General features: G+C 44.6%; 1 protein-coding gene across 3 annotated transcripts in view; it reads left to right on the forward strand.

The window, feature by feature from the left end:
- Positions 1 to 22,045, forward strand: part of GPD2 (glycerol-3-phosphate dehydrogenase 2) — a 98,508-nt gene extending 76,463 nt beyond the window's left edge. For all 3 annotated transcript variants that reach the window (XM_029071557.2, XM_029071558.2, XM_001509041.5), the window contains exons 9-17: positions 4,038 to 4,231; positions 10,971 to 11,105; positions 11,557 to 11,732; positions 13,303 to 13,434; positions 13,892 to 14,050; positions 15,839 to 15,951; positions 16,046 to 16,124; positions 16,225 to 16,323; positions 19,236 to 22,045. In XM_029071557.2, coding sequence (XP_028927390.1) covers positions 4,038 to 4,231; positions 10,971 to 11,105; positions 11,557 to 11,732; positions 13,303 to 13,434; positions 13,892 to 14,050; positions 15,839 to 15,951; positions 16,046 to 16,124; positions 16,225 to 16,323; positions 19,236 to 19,361 — 1,213 coding nt within the window. In that variant the 3' untranslated portion in view covers positions 19,362 to 22,045. The remainder of the gene's footprint in view (positions 1 to 4,037; positions 4,232 to 10,970; positions 11,106 to 11,556; positions 11,733 to 13,302; positions 13,435 to 13,891; positions 14,051 to 15,838; positions 15,952 to 16,045; positions 16,125 to 16,224; positions 16,324 to 19,235) is intronic.
- Positions 22,046 to 23,105: the final 1,060 nt, after the last annotated feature.

Genomic DNA, 23,105 nt, shown 5'->3' on the forward strand with positions numbered 1-23,105 from the left:
TTGAGGACTATTTCCATGGGCTGGCTGCTTTAAACTGGAGCTGCAGCAGCAATATTGACTGAACACTTATTCTAGGTACTTTAGGGCATTCGGCACCCCTTTAGACTATAAGCTCCTTGTGGGCAGCGATCGCCTCTGCCAACCCTCTTGTATTTGTACTTTCCTAAGCACTTAGTACAGTGTTCTGCACACAGTAAGTGTTCAATAAGTACCACTGTCGAATTAATTCAGTAGAAGTTGGAGAGTCAAACCCTGATCTTGATGGGTTTGCAGCCTAATGGAAGTTTTTGGTTATCCTCTTCCAGTTTAGGAGGCAAGTACTTCCTCTGAGTAGGCTCAGTGTCTGTTTGAAACATTGATGTAGATCAGCAAATGACATTAAGGAATACATTTTTGAGAGTATGTATATGGCCGGGGGGGGGGGGGGCGGTCCGGTCTTCTTTGGGAATCCATTTCTGAGCTGAGGAGGGAAGGCTCTTGTTTAAATCCATGTTGGCCATTACCTGTAAATACCCTCCCCCAGGCCCCCGGCTCAAACTTTAAAAATCTCCAGCAAATTGACGTCAGCTTTGTTATATAGAGTTTAGAGAACCTGGTATCATGGAAAATGTATTTTTCCCAATTCCCTGTGTCAGAGTTCACTGAATGCTCAGGAAGGGGAAAAAAACTATCTATTTGATTTACATTATATGAATTTACTAAATATTTAGATTTAGCCCAATAATGCCTCTTGACCACACTCAATCTCAAAGTGCTAAATAATTCAGAGTTCCCAAATGCTTAAAAAACCCCTCCATTTATGATCCTTATACCATATTTTTCTCAAGGTTATCTGTCCAACTCTGTGTGTATAACTTTTGTAAACATCCCTGTGAACAAGGTAGGGACTAGGGATTGATAGTCCTATTTTTCAGGGTAGGGGAGGAAATACCTTACAAGGTAATGCCATTTTAATAATGCAGCAGGCACACTGGAGGCTGTTTAGATGGGTGTTAGCCTCTAGAATACTCCTTTATCCACTTAAATGAGGTGAATAAAGTTGTCAAGAAAGCAAATAAAATGTCACTCTTCTTCCACATCTAGTAACATATAGAGTCTTTCAATAATTTAAGTGTTTGAAATAAAAGCAGTTGTGTGTTAACCTCAAAATACCAGATGACTTGTCAAATTGGTCTCATAACTCTGACTTCTGAAAAGTGGGGTAGGTAGCATTTAACTGCTCTGAAAGGACTGGTTCTGGCCGACCATCGCGAGTTCACCAAAATAACAAGAGTAAATGTATCTTGAATTTCTAAAGTACCCCTCTTTGTAAGAACTCAAGAGTCCTCTCAGGGAAGATATTGTATCTGTCCTCTGACCTGTGAATATGGGCCGGGGAAGGTCCCTTATCACCACTCTACAGATGGCAATGTGTCAGCACCTACCTGCCAACTCTTAAGGGTTCATTTCTAACTGTTTAATACAGTGCTCTGCACACAAATAGTAAGTACCGTTGATCAGTTGAGGAGTTTGTGTCTAGCGCATCAGAAACTGAGCAATCGGTGGTATTGATTAAGCACTTACTATGTGCAGAACACGGTACAAAGCGTTTGGAAGAGTATAGTATAGACTCAGCAGACATGCTCCCTGTCCACAGCGAGCTTAGGGTCTAGAAGCTAGACAGGTGGATTCAGGTGGCAATTTCTGAAGTTTATTCAAAATGCAGGCTTCCTACGGATTTTGTCTGAGTAATCCTGTACGAGTGTGATCAGCCTGATTTAGGCCACTAAGTGCCTGGAGACCCTAGGGACCCTAGAGCCAAGACGTTGTTAAATTGGAGGATATGTAAATTTGTCGTCTGTCATGTTCGGCACCATGGACTGCACTGCAGCCCCTTGTTGAGCCTGCATTTTGGCGGTCTTTCATGCTCTCCAGCAGCAGTATCGGCAGAAAACCCTGTACAGTCATATGTGTCTTTAATACATGAAACTAACTGTCTTTTAGGTCCACCAGGCACTGATTTCCAGAAAATGAAACAAGAAATGGAAGTTATTTATTTATTTTTTTTTTTTAAAGAAAACTAACAGTACCATAATGAACCTAAAATGTTGTTTCCCTTTTCCCTTCCCGCTACACTCCTTTGCTCAGAGATCAAGATCAGATTTGATATTTTCTTCAGGGACCCAGCCAGATGCTTTCCAAAAGCAGTTACGGTATACCCCAAGTGTCTGAAATTTATGAAACTTAATCATCTCCTCTCTCCTCGCCAGCATATGGTGTCTGCCACTGACAAGTGGTCATATTTTTTCCTCCATAAAAGTGTGCCTAGCCCCACAGACCGTTAGGTATACCACTGATCGCTAAGTAGTTAACAATAAATTGATTTTAGGTTAAATTAGGGTACTTCAGCAAAGCTATGATCGGCATGAGAAAAATGTTCGTTGCATTTAAGCTCAGACACATGCATAAATTAACGGAAGCCTTTTCTCCTAGTGCCAAATGAATCATACATATTGGACAAGATCTATGTGTTGCTTCATCGTACATGCTTTACCGTGGGTAACATCCATTATAAAACCTAGGTGGAATCTTGTACGATGATTCTTTCATGATAAACAGATTTTTCTCTCTCAATTAGGTGTGACTTAGATCATTTCAAGTTGATGCCATGCAAATGTTTCCTAGTGGATTCTTAAATGTGTAGTTCGTATTTGCCATCATCTTCTCAACACTAAGACCATCGGGCTTTATGAAGGTGGCTATTGGGTTGTTTCTTTCCTGCTTCCAGTCTATTCGGTGTTTTTATAGTCCACCTTTGCCTGAATTATATTACTTTTTGATGGCTAAAAGAGTTGGTTTCTGGGGCGTTTGTAATTATCTCTATAGCAATATTCGGCAACACTGTGGCCTGAGTTGGGCACGTAAGCCGTCTTGACTGAGACAGTGATCCCCGGACCAGGCTGGCTGCTGGCAAACCGTGGAGGCTATTGGCTCCAGGAAAACAACTTGTGTCAGAACTGGCCTAAGTCTGATGCAGAGGGAGGATCCACAGCCTGGAAGGGCATACAACCATTGGGATTTGATCAAATCACCAGTTCCCTATACTCATGAAGATTTTGGTGTTCTTGAATAAGCCCTGGCTGGGGAGGATCACCCCCTTTCCCCCTCCCCACCCATATATCTTGCCCATTATTCAAGGGCTCAGCCCTTGTGACTTAATTCAAAATAGGAAGCCAGTGAGAGCCTCTTTCCTAGGGAATCCCTCTGGAACGTCCCTACTTTTGAAACAGCCTGTGGTATGAGAAACTTGACTTGAGTTTCCACCCAGGGTCCCAGGAATAAGGAACCTTCCAAGGCCCAAGGAGTTTCCAGAAGCTAGCATTTCTGAATTTCCTTTGAATCTGATGTTCCAGTGGGAAGCATCCCTCCCTCCAAGGTAGGGAACTTGAGGATGATTTACCCTTTCAGTCTAACCTCCATGGAGGCCAAAGCCTTTACCATGTGAAGGTACTGTGTGGATACTCCAGGAATAAGAGCACTTGCAGTAGGCCCCTGACGACAGAGAAACACCAGAGTTCATTGTAACCACAGGAAAGTTCCTCTAAGTGTAGGTGGGATATGTCTGTGTGTTTCATAATTAGATGCATGTTGGCTATTTGGAAGTTTCATTTCTTCTTTTTAAAAATTTGACCTTCATTGTTGATCTGGGAAGAGCATTAATGATCGGCTGCCACTCATTTCTGTTCCCTGCATGAAAATAAACTACATATACAATAGTTCTCAAATCTGTCAATAAACTTACTTTTTGCTTACAGACTCCTAAATGGACAGGGAAATGAAAATAATCATTTTAATACTTTAATGTTCAGCATTGATTTGAAGTGTTCTTGAAAAATTGGAACAGATGTCAACTGTATATTTAGTTGCTTTAAGTGACTAACTCTCTCCATTTCTCTCCCGACCCCACCTCCCTCTCTTCACCTCCCCCCCATTTTCCCTCCTTTTTTCCTCCACCTCTTTTCCCTTCCCTCTGTCCACCGCACCTCTACCTCCCTCAGCCCTGAAAGCATGGGATTGCTTGATCCAGCCACAAGTGATGGCCGAGTCATTTTCTTTTTACCCTGGGAAAAGATGACTATAGCCGGGACTACCGATAGCCCAACAGATATTACCCATCACCCCAGTCCATCGGATGAAGATATTAATTTCATTTTGAACGAAGTGCGCAACTATCTGAGCTGTGATGTGGAAGGTAAGTTATTTTTTCCTGGACCTGTGAGCCCCTTAACTGAATGAGAGTACAGTGCCTGTCTTCTTGGCTCTTGGTACTTCCTAACTCATCTCTCTGCTCCTGATCTACGTACACACCGTGCACACTGTACAGTACACCTACACATACTCTGCACAATGACTAGTTATCCTGATGGGTGACTGGATTTGGGTAATATCTTTCTCAGCACCCTCTCCCCTTCCAGTCTGGGTGCCGGCTCAATTCTGGGTTATTATTACGGCCAAATGTAAGCGTTGCCACGAATTTTTTTGTCTTCTCAATCTGAAAGCGGGTTATAGGGAAAGGAAGCCTAGTGAATAATTGTGCAGACATGGAGATACTGAGGGACTTTTTTTTTTAAATCCCCTTGTTTGTCCCTGGGCAGTGTGGTAATGACTGCTGAAAGCAGCTGAAGAGTATCCAGCATGTCTTTCCGGTATCGGCGATAATATTATCACAGGCAGTGTTCTTGGATTCAAATTTTGGAAGCAGTTCATAGCTATTGTCAGCTGGGAAGCGTCGAGCCCTATTCTGCCCACCTCCGAAGAAGAAAGTGGTGTTGCCTCACTATATAGGGATAAGATATTGCCTTAAAGGAGGGTATCTTGGTTCGACGTCCTTCTTCCTGCCCCAGTGGTGGGTCAAAGAGTTTTAGGAAATAACTTTAGACCCCTCCACCCCTCCCCGCTCCCCACCTGATGACACCTTGTTAGCCTGGCTGGGTGTTGCAGTACTGGCATGCACACCCAGCAATTCTGTCATGAGCAGAGCAGCAGCCCATAATGACTCTGACAACCGTGTGTCAACTAGTGCTCCTTTCCTTTGAAATGGGAAACTGAACTGCATTATGGCAAACCATGGAGGCTATTGGCTCCAGGAAAACAACTTGTGTCAGAACTGGCCTAAGTCTGATGGAGAGGGAGGGTCTTTTCTGCCTCACAATTGGCAAGAGCACAGTGTACCTGGAAAGGGAGATGAAGTTGATTATTTTTTGCTGTGGGGGTGCTATTAGATTAGCCTGTCGCGATGAAGTGTCTTGCCACCTACTTGTAGCAGAGACTGGAGCTCTTTTTATTAATGGCATGCATCATTCAGGGTCAGTCGTACCTGTCAGTTGGGGAGGAGTCAGCAGATTTGCTAGAATTATATGACTGAATTCATTGTTTGACTCCACTATCGTGACAAGGTGGAAGCAAATATTTTGAAGAACACAAGAAAGGAATGTCTCTGACTCTGTGATCTTGTTACTTAGAGTCAAATCCTTTACTTTATTTCCCTCTGGGAGGATGAGTTGGAAGAGGTCACCCAAGGCCCCTGAATTCCAGTAAATTTGCCTTTGAATGGAGCCAGAGAAGTGAGCTCCAGATCACAGAACTTCCTATTCCCCAAGACAAACTAAGTGAGCAGGTGAGGACCCCCGGCCCCAACCTGCTCACCTCCTCTGGGTGGAGGCTTGGACCAGAAAAGGATTGGAGCCCTCCTCCCTGGAAGGTATCTAGGAGCCAAACAATCTGCATTGATTGCAAAGGCTTGAATGGTTTGGGGATATTCCCAGGTGTACCCAAGTCAATCATACCTACAAACCAGTAGCCATCTAATCCTAGAGTTTGCTCTTTTAGCCATCTAATCCTAGAGTTTGATCTTTAAGGTTCACCTGATCTAGAGTAGCTTAGGCAGTTATGGGTGGCTGGGGGAAGCTTCCCATATGAGAGGAGAAGTCGCAATTGGGGGTGCCAAATGCAAAAAGAGAGGGGGTGTTGCTGCCAAGTGAGTCAGTGGTTTGTGCGGGATGGATACTATATGTGGAACCTGTTGTCGTGCGGCAGGGTAAAAGGGGTCTGATCTCACCCTCATCAATAGTACTGGGGGCTGTGCAGTAAAATCACAGTCTTGAGTTTATCTTCAATGAGGATGGCAAGCAGACACAAATGGACAAATAATAAAATACTTAAAAGAGCACGAGAGTAGACACAATAGCAGTGCACAAGAATAATAATAAAAGAATAAGAAAAATATCACAGATGTTATAGTGACAGGAAAAACAACATAAACTAGACAGTCTTTAAGAAAAAGCCTTTCAGATGACGTACAAATCCTTTAGCTAAAATATCACAGATGTTTTACCCCACCGGAAAGCAATAGCTCATGCATATTTTGTATTAAAAAAAAATGCCACTGCAATAGGAACCTGCTAGAAGATGGGCCAGATCTAGCTTTGGGTCTAATGAAAAGAAGAAGATTCTCTTCTTGGAGATCTCTCCATCCTTTCCCTCCCTTGTTAATTAGGGATTTTACTTCAAAGATTGGTCAGCCACAGCCCCATCCTTGTCCCCTAAGAGATGCTTCTTGCAACCCTGTGGCCATCATCATGCAACATAAATGGGAGGTTTTGGCTTCATTTGACTTGCTATGTTTAATAGAAATTGTGCATAAATTGTTCATACCCAATGATTGTTACATTCCTGGAAAGGGGGCTTGGTTGTAAAAGATCATATTCATTTTTTCAAGATCTTATGAGTCTTTCTCTGTCCCAAAGAATTCCACCCTCTGCCGCCTCCCTCTACTTTATCATCCACAGACATTTGTGTTTTATAGCCGTCTCATTCCTCTGCCCTTTATGGCATCCTTAGGATCTCAGAGATTTGGGCTCGGGGCTCTCTGATCTGCTGTGGTCTGTAGTTGGTTTCTCAGACTTTGGCTCTACCCCAACACAGTTCGAGTCTGCTTGCCCCACATTGCAGTTCCCATAATATTGTGAACGCTGTCGATCAATCGTATTTATTGAGCACTTTCTGTGTGCAGAGCACTGTACTAAGCGCTTGAGAGAGTGCACTATAACAGAGTTGGTAGTCACATTCCCTGCCCACAATGACCTTACAGGACCCTGGGGTATAAAGGTCAGGCCTGTCTTCTCTCGGTTTGAGATTGCTGTCCTTCAAAGAGCCAATGGCTTCCCATTGCTTCTCATATGAAATCAGAATTCCTGACCATCATCTCAAGGCTGTGACCAACTGGCTCCCTTTACCTCTCTATTCTCTTCTCTGGATACTCCAGTTGTGCCCGTCATTCCTCCCAAAGTAATCCCCCCGTCTTCTCAGTGGCCATTCCCCCAGACTAAGAAGCTTTCTGAGATGGTCACAGCAATAAGGCTGTCTTTTCAGTATTAGTCTCAGTGAGGTGTCCAGATCTCTGTTTTTCCCTGTGACTCTGATAGAGCCATGCAGTTTGCCTCCCAGGGAACGAGGAAGGTGGACTCTGCGGCCTCTACTCGCTCTCGACTCGGTCCTGGGCTTCTGTGGTCTCTGCTTACTTTTGACTCAGTCCCCGTCTACTACGGCCTTTACTTGCTTTTGACTCCGTGAGCGGCTTGGGCATCCCCCACTACTACAAGGTCTGGGTTTGCCAGTGTATCTGCTCACCCACAACCAGCCAGTGGACTGAGTCCGTCGTCCCATTTCACTTGGGCAGCTCAGCAGTTGGGGAAGATGATGCTTTTGGCCTCCCATGACCCACTTGAATTTGAACTGCAAACCTAGGGGTGGGTGTGGCTTCCTTCCCCCACAGCTACACCCACCCCAGCTGGAGCTGGGTGAGGAAAGACTGGTAAAGAAGAATGGTCGAAATATGTTTTGAGTCTCTCTTGAAGTGAAACCAAGTGGTTGTTTTTTTAAGTTTCTATGAAATAAAATGAATAAATACAATTCTCACCACCATTTGACTCTCCCCAAATGACTATGCCCTGGAGAAGGAGGAAAAAAAAAACTGTGTCAAGTCTTCACACTCCATGCTGTTCCCAGCAGCTGCGACCCTCTGTGAGCTGCGTCAGAGTAATTCTGAAAGTCATTTTTCCTTTTGGGTATAAGACCGCGTCTTCTTTTACAATTTCAAAAGCTCCCCACATTGGGCTAAAATTTTTAGATTACTTGTTTGTTCTTCCTTGAGATGGGTAATTGATAGTTCTGTTGTTTGTATTGAGTTAAGGAGAAAAATGATCCTCTGAAAAAATGTATCCTTAAGTCTGTTGTGCCGAGGTTAATCAAAGGGATGTGGTGGGCAAACCAAGCTGTGATTTAAAGGTATTGAGGAAGACAGAGTTTTTGCCCAGGGCTTTACCAAACCAAAGAGGTTTTCTCGGGTGTTTTGGAAGGCGGCTTCTGGAGTTGTACACAGTTTTTCACACGTGCAATTAGCAGTGTTTATAGATTGCCTGTTATTCAATTAACAGCTAAGCTGGTCATATCAACGCACTGCAGAGCTGCCTTTTCACTGCCAGAGACATAACCAGGGTTATCAACGTACACAGGCTTGGATGAGTTCCAGCTGTTTAATTATAGTGTCACGCGCTTTGCTTTTTCTAGTTTCATTAGTTTATAAATGTAATATGGTATCTTATTTCTGTGATTAACACTTCATTTCGCCAGGTTAAACATGCTGGTAGAGAAGTATCGATTTCTGACACTTTCCCCCCCCGTGTTCATTTAGATATTTTCACACGCCGATATTGATTTTTGAGAAGCAAACATAGGAAAACAGCATCCAAAAACACAGTCCTAAATAGCCAGCTAGGTAGGAAAGCCAGGCAATTTTACGTACATTATAAATGGAACAAGCAACGGAACGGTCACAGTAATGGGGCTCGTTTGCTGTGCCGAGTTTGAAAAGTAAGCAGGCCACTGGGTGTCTGTGGAAGTTTCCAAGATGGTTACTGTTGAGTTTAGGTGAATTCAAGTCAGGGATTACTAAACCAGGGATGGAATTGAGCTTTAAACACTCAGCTCCAACTGCAATTCTTGTGGCCTCCGATATTTTTGAAGCAGTTCGGCCAGTGCCCCCCATTAGGCCATAAACTTCTCCAGGGCACAGGTTGCCTTTTGCAAGAGGAGATGAATCAGTTAGTGATATTTATTGAGTGCTTATGGTGTACAGAGCTCTGTACTAAGTGCTTAGGAAAGAATAGTACAGTAGTTGGGAGACAATATCCCTGCCCACAGGGAGGAGCCTGGCTAAGTGCCCTGCATACAGTAGGTGCCTGATGGATCTACTCCCTTGTTGCTTGCTCTCAGGAGATCATATCGAGCAGGAGGAAGGGGGCTTCTGGGAACCGATGGAGAATCCTGCTGTTCGTGCAGCATGTCAGTAACAAGTCCCCGACTTGGGTCACCGTTCCCACCTGGAAGCCCCCACTTTGCCAGTGGCCATGTGCTGTGCTTCCTGGAGGGAACTGGGACTGGATAATAAGAGTCCTCCCTTATAGAGAGGAAAGAGAGCTTGTCTATCACGAGGGCAGTGCACGGACATTGCATTAGAGACAGTGTGGGACTGGCACTTTTAAAGAAGCTCATGGCTCATCAGGTCATGGGCTTGAGCCGCTGCTAAGGAGAGGATTTTAATTAAAATGAAATATTGCCAGAGTTCCTCAGGATTTCTACGGTAGTAATAATTTTACTAATTTCTGTGATGGCACTCCTTTGGTTTTTGCATTTTTATTAGTGTGAGCCTCAAAAGTTAAGGCAACGTGAAGCAAGCTGGATTAAATCCAGCTCTCAAATCCAATCCCAGCACAACCATGAATCCCTCCCTTTGGACAGGGGAAGTGGCCTTTCTCGAATTTTGGTTTAACCAGTCAGGCAAGAGGCTGTCTGTATGGCTTAAGATATAAATTGAGTCCACGTCATATTTCTTGAATGCATAAAGAGCTCAGTGCATTGAACAAGGCACACGGGGTAGAAGCCTGTAAAATCTAGACGTATTTCAGGACTCTGTACAAGGAAGCTGATGTCTTTCACTGAGCTGGGCTTGGAGGCAAACCATCTAAACAGTGCCTTGCTTGGCATTCCAAGTAGCCCAGACCTGAGAAAAATCAAGATCATTTCTTTGGAATCAGTTCTGGATTAGCAATAGGAAAAGAAGCAGTATTGTTCTGGAAACAATACCAACTCTGCCAGATGGTTGACCGGATGTATTTTACTCAGCTTGTTTAGCTACGTAACAAAACATATTGAGGCAGGAATCTCTTGAAATGTTAAATGGGTGGATAAGTTAATCTTGCTCTAGAATTTAAGCCAATTTTCCTGGTTCAGGCTTATCTTTCAGTACTAGGTTTAGATTTGCTTTTTCTGCCTCTCTGAGGGAGAAGGGTGAGGTGATTTTGACTGAAAGCAGAAGAATGTATACAAATCACCTCTCTAAATTATGGGTAAAGGCAGGGTCTCTCTGTTCCCCCAAATCCATCCTGCTTTCCTAAATTCTGCCAGGAGCGGCAGAGGACATAAAGGCATGACCTCTGAAAAGAAGTGCCCTGTAACAAATCACAGTAGGTGCTAAGCAGACTAACCTTTGTAGGCAGTAAGGTAGGAAGGACTGGTTTATCTTTTAGAGGGGAGGTTGGGAGTTCCCAAAAAGAAAGCTTATCTGGGGAGACTTCCCAACACCCATGTCCTCTCCTTGAGGGCAGGGATCTGTCTACCAACTCTATTGTACTCTCTCAAGGGCTTAGTAGAGTGCTCTGGAGGCAGTAGGGATTCGGTCAATACCACTGAATGAGTGATTGATTGTTGAAAAGGGGCCAGTAAGTGAATGGGAATGGTGTCTTAGGTTTAAGGGGTGGCTCAGGCAGAGGCTAGCAGGCCAGCAGGCCAGAGAGCCAAAGGGTTATGAGATGGGTATACTTCCCTCTCCCTCACCCACTAACTCCCTCTTCATGGACTTGGTTTCTCCACAGTGCGAAGAGGAGATGTCCTGGCTGCGTGGAGTGGGATCCGTCCTCTGGTAACCGACCCCAACTCTAAAGACACCCAGTCAATCTCTCGTAATCACGTGGTCGACATCAGCAAGAGTGGCCTTGTCACCATCGCAGGTATGAGCGATTCTGCCTTGGGGCTTCCAGGGTTCCTGCTGGGCCCCAAACCCCGCAAATGTAGAAGGGATGGTAGAACTTGGAGGGAGAGGTTAAAAATTTTGTGCTTACTTAGAGTAATTGGCAATTGAGGGGAACAGAGAAACCACTGATCACTCTTTGTGACCCCCCTGGATGGGTTCAGAGGCAGGGTGGCTTAGAGGAACAGGCACAGGACTGGGAGTTGTGAGACCTGGCTTCTAGTCCCGACTCCACCATTGTCCTATCCTGTGATCTTGGGCAAGCCACTTAACTTTTCTAAGTCTCAGTTCTGTAAATCGGGAATAAAATACCTGTTCTCCCTTCCTGTCCCCGTGAGCCCCGGGTGGGACAGGCATTGGGTCCAAACTGGTTGAATTGTATCTATTCTAGCACTTGTCCCAGGACCTGTGATATATTCCTTATCATTCAGGTGGAAAATGGACCACATACCGCTCTATGGCCGAAGACACCGTCGACGCAGCCATCAAGACCCACAACTTAAATGCCGGGCCAAGTCGAACAGTTGGGCTCTTCCTCCAGGGAGGAAAAGACTGGAGTCCGACCCTCTACATTAGGTTGGTTCAAGATTATGGACTTGAGAGTGAGGTAGGTGAAATTCATTTCTTCTCGGGCAAGCCAGTTGCCAAGTAGTCTGAAGTGTTGGGAGACGGTTTCTATTATTTCTTGGTCTGTTAGGGGCACTGGCCAATAAGACGCTCCAAAATTTGGGGATTGAAAATTTGAGAGGTGAAAAACGGTGAATGAATTGGACCACTGTATTTGAAAGGGACAGCACAGTGGGTCAGTGGTCAACTACACTCAGTGGGATCAGTCTAGACTCTAGATCAATTTGCCCTTGATTTGGCACTCACCGGGCCAGATTTCTTGGGCTGACCCTTTCAGGGCCAGCTCCGCTTTAGGAATACAGTGCAACTAAGGACCGAACTCTGGCCCAGAGTCATTAATAATAGTCCTAAAGGCCCTGACACTTTTTTAAGCACTGAACTATATGCCAAGAACTTGGGTAGCTACAAATTGGTGATATTGTCAAAGTACCTGTCCCACGCAGGGTTCACGTGGCTTAGTGAATAGAACATAGGACTGGAAGTCAGAAGGTCATGAGTTCTAATCCTGGTTCTTCCACCTGTCTGCTGTGACCTTGGGCAAGTCACTTCACTTCTCTGTGACCACCCTGTATCTGCCCCAGCGCTTAGACCAGTACTCTGCACATAGTAAGCGCTTATCAAATACCAACATTATTATTAAGATGGTACAGGGACTGTGTCCAACCTGATGAATTTATATGTTCTCCAGCACTTAGTATATTGCGTGGCACATAATAAGAGCTTAACAAGTACCATTAGAATTATTTATTATCTTATCCCATTTTTCAGATGAGGAAACTGAGGCCCAGAGAGGTTGTGACTTGGCCAGTGCCACAGAGTAGGCCAGTGTCTGTGACTGAAACCTGGGTCTCGTGTCTCCCTGCTCTTTTTACCAGGCCATAGTGCGTGCCCACTGTAAAGCACCCTCAGAGGGGTGGGTGACGGCCTTGCTCAATGCAACCTCTTCCTCGCCTGTCTGGGCAGCAGCTTCATTGGCCGGGCCACCCACCGCCTCTTCAGAAAGCATCCGCCTGCGGGACACAGGTGGTTAAAGATCACTTTTGTTTCTCCTCAGTGGGTTTGATTGGCTGGAAAGCCTGCGCTGAGTCTGCCAGGCACCCTGATATCTGGATAGCGTTAAAGATCATTGTCAAGAGCGACAATGCAGAGGCCACTATCCCTTTGGTCTTGCGTCCCAAAGGCACCTGCTCGTTCTCTGCAACCCCCTCCGGCAAGAATCCTTAATTTGCTTTTAACGGGCCCCCAGGTCTGCTACACCTGAAGCCCAACAAAATTCATTCTTTAACCTCGACAGTGGCAAGAAGCTGAAGCCTCATTAGTCACCGTTACAGTGATACATGCCTAGTAGCGTTACTGCTGGGCTAAGCATTCCCAGCCCGAACCGTTTCCTCCCACACAATCAGGATCTAATATTCTTCCCCAACTAAGTTGTTGCCCACGGTGCGGAAAACTGAAAGAAAGAACTCGCACAAGTTTTCCTTTTTTCCTGTCAATCCAGAAACGGCTTCTGCAGCACAGGGTGCCTGCTGACTGTGATGTTGTTTCTACAGGTGGCTCAACACCTCGCCACCACGTATGGCGACAAAGCCTTCGAGGTGGCCAAGATCGCAAGTGTAACCGGAAAGAGGTGGCCGATTGTGGGAGTTCGTCTCGTGTCTGAATTTCCCTACATCGAAGCCGAGGTAGGAGATGGGGGCTCCGTCTGGGAGAGGTCTCTGACGGTCCTGTGGGCAGTGGCATTTGTCGACTACCATGGGTGTGTGGTTCTTGCTTAGTTTGAATTCAAACAGCAGCGGGTTGGAGTTTGGTTTCCAGGTCTTTTCTGGAGATAGCCACCCATTTGCTTCCCTCCCCCACTGCCTCTTTCGGGCAAAGCATGGGTTAAGCGTGCTCCTTACAGCGCTTCCCCGGGAAGTTTTCAGGATCAGAGAGATCAAGTTCTGGGATTCTTCAGACTTGTCCGAACAAAGATGCTCTGTAAAGACTGAAGTGTGAGAGATGCAAGCTCTAGAAGTGGATTCTCCAGAAAAGAGCTTTTACCCCTCTTGGTAGGTCAGGAGGGATCCTGAGTTGCCGCTAGCAAGTAGGCAAGTAGCAAGTAGGTCCCAAAGAGAGCTGTTTATTCTTAAAACGCCACAGGTCAAGTACGGGCTGAAGGAATACGCGTGCACTGCCGTGGACATGATTTCCCGCCGCACCCGACTTGCCTTTTTGAACGTCCAGGCCGCCGAAGAGGCCCTCCCCAGGATTGTGGAGATAATGGGGAAAGAACTGAATTGGAGTGAACAGAGGAAAAAGGTACAGAAAGCGCTTGGTTCCCCACTCCTGCTTTCCTCCAAGAAACCTTTCTGTCCACAAATGCCAACCCACACCCTGGGGCTCCCTGCCTGAGCCAGTCGCCCCACCTGCCTTGCTGAGAGGGTTGGAGACCCTGAGCCCCTTCGCTCATCTTCTAGATTCTGAGGCCATTGTGGGCAGGGATTGTCTCTGTTTGTTACTATATTGTACTTTCCAAGTGCTTAGTACAGTGCTCTGTGCACAGTAAGAGTTCAATAAATATGATTGAATGAATGAATGCTCATGACGGGATGATCTAGGAGGGAATTGCCAATGCCAGTGATAAACGTCAAGGATGATTCATTCATCCATCCAGTTGTATTTATTGAGCACTTACTGTGTGCAGAGCACTGTACTAAACGCATGGAGAGTACAATATAGCAATAAAGAGAGTCAGTCTCTGCCTACAACAGGCTTACGGTCTAGATGGGGGAGACAGACATCAAAACAAGTAAACAGGCATCAGTGTAAATAGAATCATAGATATATACATATATACATAAGTGCTGTGAGACAGGGCAGGGAGAGAAAAGGGAGTGAGTTGAGGTGACGCAGAAGGGAGGGGGAGCTGAGGAAAAGGGGGCTTAGTTTGGGAAGGCCTCTTGGAGGACCCGGCTTGCCTTTCAGTCTCCCGGCCACCTCCCATCCCCATGGTTGAGGGCCACTGTGCGTGCTTGGATAATGCCAGGCGAGGTGTGATGCGCCACCTCAACACCTGAGCATCAAGCCTCCTTCCCTGGGTTCAGAGCGCTCCTGGGGAGCCTCTTTCGAGGCTGGGTCTCTGTCACCCCAAATCCAATGGGAGGCAGTGTGGTCATTTAAAAGAGGTGTGTCTTTAAGTTGTCAGGCTAACAGTCACGATTAAGTCCTAGGGCAGCACCGTGCGGGAACTGTGCCGCGGTTCGGCTCTCCTCGTGTTGCAAATGTACACTTCTAGGCCCTTCTATTTGGGTTTGGTTATCATGAGGAAGTATTTGTTTCAGTCATATACATATCAATCAAGCAGTGGTGTTTCTTGAGTGCTTACTGTGTGCAGAGCACCGTACCGCATTTGGGAAAATACAACAGAGGTGGTAGACCCATTCCTTCCCCACAGTGAGCTCACAGTCTAAGTACGTATTGGGTAATTTTTCAGCTGGTGGATCCTGATATATTGGTGCTACTATAGGCTCTATCCTTGTTCTTCCTTCTGTATCCTCTCTCCGTAAATCATTTAGATCTGCCTGTCTCCCTCTTTAGATTGTAAATCCCTTGAGGGTAGGGACAGTGTCCTTTGCTCGTGGTGGATACTCTCAAGTGCTGCTTAGGGCAGTACGGTGCTCTGCGCACAGTTAGGCCCTCAACAAATAGCGGTGGAGGCAATGATGTCACAACGTTCGGGATGAGAGGGGTCTGTCTTGGATAAACTTGGTCACTTTCAGTCAATTTTGGACCCATCAACTGTGGGGGCAGAGACAGGTGGAATAAGAAGGAAGTGGGAAGCAAGAGGAGAACTTAAAAGTATGCTGCATTCTCCTAGAATGCAGGGTTTAGCGTACCTTTGTACAATACAGGGCATGTGCCTTACTGTTACTTCTGACACCTTATCATGTTCTTTCCAGCCAGATGCGTGATGCTGGAAGAGCATTCCTCAGCATTGGGCCACCCACATGTGTAGTGAAAACGCATGTTGTGGAAGAACAGAGGGTATGTACGAAGTCTTTTTTTACCCTAACACATTAAGGCCTTGTTATTTAATCTCAATTGTAGGAAGAACTCGAAAAGGCTAAGATGTTTCTGTACTACGAGATGGGCTATAAATCCAAATCAGAACAACTGACCGACCGCTCTGAGATCAGCCTCCTGCCCTCAGATATTGACAGGTAAATCCGAACCTATAGGCTTGCTTGCTTTCTGATACTGAATTTTTTTGATGCTAAAGGGCAGGATTTTAATTTTCCCAAATGGTCTTTCCAGGTACAAGAAGAGATTTCACATGTTCGACAAAGACAAAAAGGGCTTCATTACCATTGTTGATGTTCAGCGTGTGTTAGAGGTAAGACTTCTTTGGATCTGTGAATCCTCAGTAAGACTGAACTGTCAGGATCAGGACCAAATGGATCCTGCTGATGGGCCTGTATTTTTCTTTCATTTAGAGCATCAGCATTCAGATGGATGAAAACACACTTCATGAAATTCTAAATGAAGTGGATCTGAACAAAAACGGACAGGTGGAACTCAATGAGTTTTTGCAGGTGAGGTCTCTTTTCAGTCTTAGGAACTGAGGTAGGAACATTAGGTGTGCATGTCAGTGGATGTTGAGAACATCAGATCCCTGAATTATCAGGGGTACTCAACCTGAGAAACCGGCTTACCCCCTAGATGGTAGTTAAAGCATGTAAAGGGCAGGTTGGAAACATCCATATGTTATGGAGCAGGCCCTGTGGGAAATGGGGTGGCTTTTCCTTTGAATATTTGGAATACATTGAAAGGATTTGGGGATAAATCCCTGGTTCAAGATCCCTGTTGAAGTAGGGCAGTAAACCTCTTCACTGGTGATTACACTGACATATCCCTTAGCTATGGGAGGTTCATTTGAATTAGGTGGCAAATAAAAAATAAACAAGTTTCCCAGGTGCATTATTTTTTCTAGATGCAGTGTTTTATTTTTCAACTAAAATTTTGAAAAGCCAAGGGAAGGCAAGAAAACTCATCTGTGTAGGTAGCTAGCCTTTTGATAGTAAAGGTTCAAATGTTCTAATTCCTCAATTCTGACTCATGTTTTTGAAGGGGAAGGGGCAGCATCTTCCACTGTCACACATCTGGTTTCCAACCCTCCCCACTCATTTCGGAACCAAATTTTCTTTGTCCTTATGTGGAAGTGGCCCCAAGATCAATATGGGATGTCTCAAGAGAAGACTATAAAATGAAGTAAAAGACCAGTGATGATAATATATATCCGTCCATTTGATTGTGCTCTTAGGAAGTGTTTATTTGTTCCTGGTCAGCCAGATTTGTTTTTGTTGAGTCTTTCTTGGGTGTGTATTTCACATGACTGCCAGGTCTTTCCTGCTCCCTGGCACTGATGAATGTGGAGCAGGAGATAAATTAATGCTGGGGATTTTGGTCAATGTCAGCCCTTTCTTCACTGTGTCAAGTTAAACAAACAAGATCAAGGCAGAGGAAATGGTAATTGTCTCTCTCTCTCTCTCGAGATGAGCTGTAGATAAGAGCATTGTTGAATCTAAATGCAGAAAATTTTCACAGGTTGTGTCCAGCATTACAAAAAAGTGTTTATTCTCATGAACCTGGGTTCTTTACCCATTTGTCTAAACAGTGCATATTTACAGAAATTGATGGTTCAAAATTATTTTCCGGGACTGAAAATATTGTGGCACATCCTGGATGATTTTTAACAGTGTTACCTTGAAAGACATATCTTAAGGCCTTCCTCTTGCCAATTGAGTTCTTAAAAAAAGGGCTTTCAGTAGATAAAGCGAGAACCACTGCTAATAGAAAATTACCCAAAGTGTACAGTTCTCTAAATTTGTAGAGGTTTTTTTCTTTCCAGGTATTTTGAATTTATATCTGTAGTAAAATGGTTTCTGTGCCTTGAAAAATATGGGAACTGAGACCCATAAGAATGATCATATTTTCCCCAGATTAGTCTTAAGCCTATACAAGATACTCTGAAAAGAGAGCCTAACATACTTTTCATTAGCTGTGGGTTATGGTTAATTTTGTCTTCTCCCTAGGGTTTAGTGAAGTGCCCTGTATATAGTAGAGGCCTAATAAATACTTCCGAATTCTAGGCTGTAGACTCCCTTTGACTCAACATTTAAGTAATAACCTGACTTAGTTTATTTTTAAATCTTCAGCTGCCAACATAAAACAGTAAGATTTGCTTTACCAAATGGTCAACGCTAGTAATGCTAGACTGCTAGAAAATGATGTTTGTTGGGTACTTCATCACTTTGATCAGAAAATTCTCTATGATTTGTATGTAGTAAAAATAATTAAGCGCCAAGCACTGTTCTAACCAGTGGGGTAGATACAAGTTAATCAGGTTGGACACGGTCCCTGTCCCACATGGGGCTCACACTCTGATCCCCATTTTACAGATGAGATGACTGAGACACAGAGCACTTACGTGGTTTGCTCAAGGTCACATAGCAGACATGTGGCAGAGCAGGAATTAGAACCCAGGTCCTCCTGACTCCCAGGGCACTGCTGAATCCACTAAGCCTTGTTGCTGAGATAGAGAGTGAGGAGGATAGTGGAGGGTGTAAAGATATATATTTTTCCCCCCTAATTTTTGAGGTTGACTTACTTTATAATGACCTCCTTGGCCTTGGGTCCAATTCGCCTCAGGCTCTCGTTCCCAGCAGTTGTCAATGTGCCCGTAGGGGCTGAAAAATTGAGCCAAAAATGTTTAAAATGAAGATGTTGATGGACCCTGCCTATTGTGCTTCATCTGGTTCGTGGCCAGACCTATTCAATGAGGCAGGGAAGAGGGTAGGAGGAGTTGGCGTGGGGATGGAATAGAAGAGTCAAAATGACCTAGCCATAAGAGGAAAATCACAGCCACTTGGGATGGCCATGTGTTTTCCACATTAAAAAAAAATCTTTTGCCAGCTGACTGCATGTAATTTGAAGACTAATTCTGATTTTATCCATCGGATAAAGGAGAATTAACTAAAATCTGAGCTCGGAGTGCATTCATTCTTCCAGGTAGATCTTTGGGGCCAGTTTCAAGGACCTACATACGAACCACTTTCAAAAGTCTTTAAAGAATTTGGATTTAGAAGAATCAAGAGTCAAGTGTAGTCTCACCTTACGAAAGCGGATAAATGGAATGATGATTGCAGAGAGGGTTCCCGGCTTCTCAGGGTGTGTGAGAATTACCGGCTTTCAATTGGACTTCCTCCCAGGACCTCAGTGTGCTGAGAGCATTCAGGCTGCTTTTGCCGTCTGCTTCTGGTGCTGGAGAAATTGCCACCCACCAAGGCACCCCAAATGGAAGCATTCTTTGGTTCCCCGATACAGTCTTCGACGCAGCACTTCACGCCGTCAGACCACTGTATTATTGGTCCTGTTGAAATGCTGGGGAGGGGGCGCAAATGCACTCTGAGTATGCCCTGAGAGTGTTTTCTGCTGCTTCTTTTAGCTGATGAGTGCTATCCAGAAAGGAATGGTGTCTGGAAGCCGGCTGGCTATGCTGATGAAAACTGCGGAAGAAAACCTGGGCCCTCGGGTCCCCATTCCGGTGGACCGGAGCTGTGGAGGAGTGTGAATAGGAGCAGCTTGAAGACAAAACCCCATTGCACACAAACCGGACTATTACTCAACAACCAGACCATCCTGCTCCTGAAATTGGTGGATGTTGGTAGCTGCCTTCTCTATGTGGGGAAACATTCCAAACCTTCGGGTGTCTGTGCTGATTTTCTTGATTTATCTGCCAGTCAGACTGATTTTTATAAAGAAGTACCATTTTACCCTTTCTTTATTAATTCTCTCCTGCGCGGGTATCAATGGTGGGCTTCATTTGGGTGGCTTGCTGGATTGGATGTGCTTTCTCCATTGTGGTGGCAGAAATGTGTTGGCAAAAATTCAAGAAGGAGCCTGAGAGTGAGTGCTGACATATGCACAGCCCTGGTCAGCTTTTAGATCCCCCTTCTTCTTTAAAGAGCACCCCTCTCTGCTCCATCTTGGGACATGGGTTGCCCCATTTTGTGTCAAAAGCTGGCCAGCCTGAAACAGCGAGAGGAGAACAAATTTCAGTAGCAAGTTGCTGAGAGAAAGGCAGAAAGTTTCCAGAATTGCAGGTAGAAGGAAGAATAGCTCAGGCATGTCCTGAGCCTGCAAAGATGGTTTGTTTTTACAGAATTGTTTCTTTTTGGGGGGGAGCTGGTTTGGACTCCTGCCTTCCTTAAAGGGCATATCTAGATAGGCTCCAGAAGGAACTCAACATTTCTATCTCACTGGAGTAGGGCTACAGCTACGGGAGGGAGGGAGGATTTCTCTAAAAAAGCACAATTTTCCACCCTTTACTTTTGTGAAAAAGTCTGTTTTGGTATCGCCAAACATTCGTCGTCTGGTTACCACACGTTGTGCTCTTTTAGCACTTTGTAGAAAAATGGTAATTGTGGGTAAACAAGTTTTAAGCTTTTCTACAGTCTAGGTTAACTTACAAAAGGCACATGGTTGCAGTAACGAAGGGCACTTTGTTGGTTTAAATTGTCGTTGTCCCTCTGCTGTATCACACGCTTGCTTAGGCTGCTTTAAACGTGCAGCATGAAGGCTGTTGCTAAGTTAGATATTTTTGCACCATTGAGCCAGTTTTACTTCCAGCCACTTTGCTCTTTCCCTTCGTGAGATGAGCGGCCCGATTTCTGATGATCAAGTCTTTAGGTGTAAGGAAATAGAGCACTTACAGTTTCTAGGCAGTTATTACTCCCCAAACCTTCCTTAGTTGCACGGCACCAATGACGTCCCAAAGATGCTTTCTAGCGTGGCAGTAGAAGACTCGTATTATGCCAGAGCTCGTTCTCCCGTTTGTCCATTTCAGCTAATAATCCTTTTATCTTGTGCTTAAAATCTAGGAGAAATGATCAGATGTAGGAAGCTGGCCATTGTTTGGTTAAAGCTGCAGAAAGTCCAGATCTTCTCCAGCCAGGCCTCAGCTGCTAAAAATGGCATTTATCTTACACCTGGGGGCTCACGAAGGGCAACTCAGTGTTTCTATACCGCTACAAGGGATTTCTCCAATTGCTTCTCAGAAAAGCCTGCTTTCTCAAAACATCCCAGATAAAAACATGCGATGTGTCTTATTCCCGCTCTCTCTCGGTCATGTTAGATCAAGATAGAGCCGACTTGTATCTCTCTGCATCTGTAACAGGCGGGAACGGGCCTGGTCTCTCTTGCTCGGGGACTGTGAGGTTCCTGAGCCGCATTTGCGTCTGTGAGTACGGCCCCAGGCCCCCGAGGAGCAAACAAGCAAGCGCTGTTCCTACCCTACCTGCTTACTCCTAAAGTCCGCACGCCCTGGAGGTAAAAAGGCAGTTTATGCTTGGGAAAAATCAGCAGGATCCTCAGAACTCAATTTTTTCTTCTTAGAAAAGTCCGATTTGGGATCTGGCAGGAGAAGGAATTGGTTGGCTACACCAAGTCGTTATCTACTTGGAGGTCACGATCCTAGCAGAGAAAAAAAAACCCTAACCTTGGGCAACCAAGCTGGCTGTTCTGCCCCTCCCTTCTTGTGGAGTGCAGTCAGAGTGGATGTTGGAGGCTGCTGTCAGCAAATAAGCGCCTGCCTCCTTGTCCCACACTAAATTTGACTTTGGATTCTGACTTTCCTTAGGGTGAGCGAATTGCATGCTGCCTAGCTTTTGTCCAGTGGCAAAAATCTCATTCTGTTCTCTAGTTGGGAAAAGGGAAGAGTGATTAAGGCGGTTGATTTCATTCTCCTGCTTTTCATATATTTTAAAAAATATTTTGAAGTTCAAGTCAGCGTGGCCATAAGATTGCACTGTTCGGCACTATTTCAAGTCCTGTGTGGGGCAACGGGAAAACTACATCCGTATACCACGAGCCCGAGTGCGGTGTGTCCCTACCTACTGCATGTTTATACATGTGGCACTTTTATGTATTGCGTGAGGTTATTGTTCTAGATTGGACTGTTAAATACTGTGTTTGAGGCTGGGTTGTCATTTTTATAACTGTCTTGGTGTTTTATTGCCATTATTTATTACTTTTGATATACAGAATGAGCTGCATGCATTTATAGAGCAATAAGAGGATGTATTTAATGTGCCTTGTTTTTAACTGAATAAGAACTGAAAGCATGAATCAATAAAACTGATTAAAATGGCCCACTCGCTGGCATTTTGATGTTACTGGCAGTCGCAGAAATAACTTGGATTAGTCTTGAAGTTAAATAAAAAAAAGAATAAAGTTTGAGATGGTTACTTTTGGAAACTATTTTTAAATGACATTTACATGTTCGTTCTTTATGCTCCAAATTTTGCAATTTTAAATCAAAGTGAAAACTTGGCATTAGGCAGATTTAATGTTATGAGATAGTATGAATTATTTGTATTAATTTGTTGCTGCAGCCTTTAGGGCAAGGCGCTCTGTGGACTGCAATTTTTGCCATCCTATTCTAAAATTACATCCAGCCTATTACAGCTGGGTGGATTTTTTTTTTTTTTTGGTCAAACAGAGCCTTTCAGGCTAAGTGTTCCCTTGCACACTGATGAATTTTATCATAACTAAAATCAATAGAAATGAATGGGAAAGATTACATAATCCATTTTGATCATCTTACATGTCAAGTTAGTGCAGGGTTGCCAAGAGTTGATAAATGCTCAGACAGAAAAAATGCTATATATTTTCATTGTCAGTAAATCAGTAAAGCTGTTATAAGTTTTAACACAAATTTTATAATGCCTGTATTATTTTATGGATTTTAATTTATACACATGGGGGGAAGTATTCAGTATTTGTGGGTGTGGAATATGGAGGGGGGTGGGGAGAAGTGGTACATACCTTCACCAGTGATTGGAGGTTCCTGAAACGGTTACAGGAAATGAATGTGGATCATCCCCTTTCATCATTCAATTCTGTTTGGGAGGTATCAGAAAATATTTTCTATAGAAACTAGCCACTAAAATGCCACTTTCACACATACTAAAATGTAACATTACTAAGTCTAGGTCCGTCCTAAAACGTGCCCAACTTTTAAAAGCGAAAGCACCTCGGAATGGGTTCTCCTCCTTGCTAGGATTGAGCAAATGATACTTAAATACAGAATGAAGAAAATCCAGTAGGACTTCAAATTTTAACTTTGGGGGGGTCACCTCCTAGGGGGAAGACTTCTGCTGCTTATTAGGCAGAGAATTCCACTGAAATATTTTTCATACCAGTTTAGACACGGCCTCCTGCAGGAAAGCCCAGGTTGTAGACCGAGAAGGTTTCGAGCCTCCCCACTACAATCACTATTTCCTTCCGCCTTTTAGGCGGCTGACCTAGAGAAATC

This window comes from Ornithorhynchus anatinus, chromosome 9 (assembly GCF_004115215.2).
Source record: "Ornithorhynchus anatinus isolate Pmale09 chromosome 9, mOrnAna1.pri.v4, whole genome shotgun sequence".
Lineage (NCBI taxonomy): Eukaryota > Metazoa > Chordata > Mammalia > Monotremata > Ornithorhynchidae > Ornithorhynchus > Ornithorhynchus anatinus.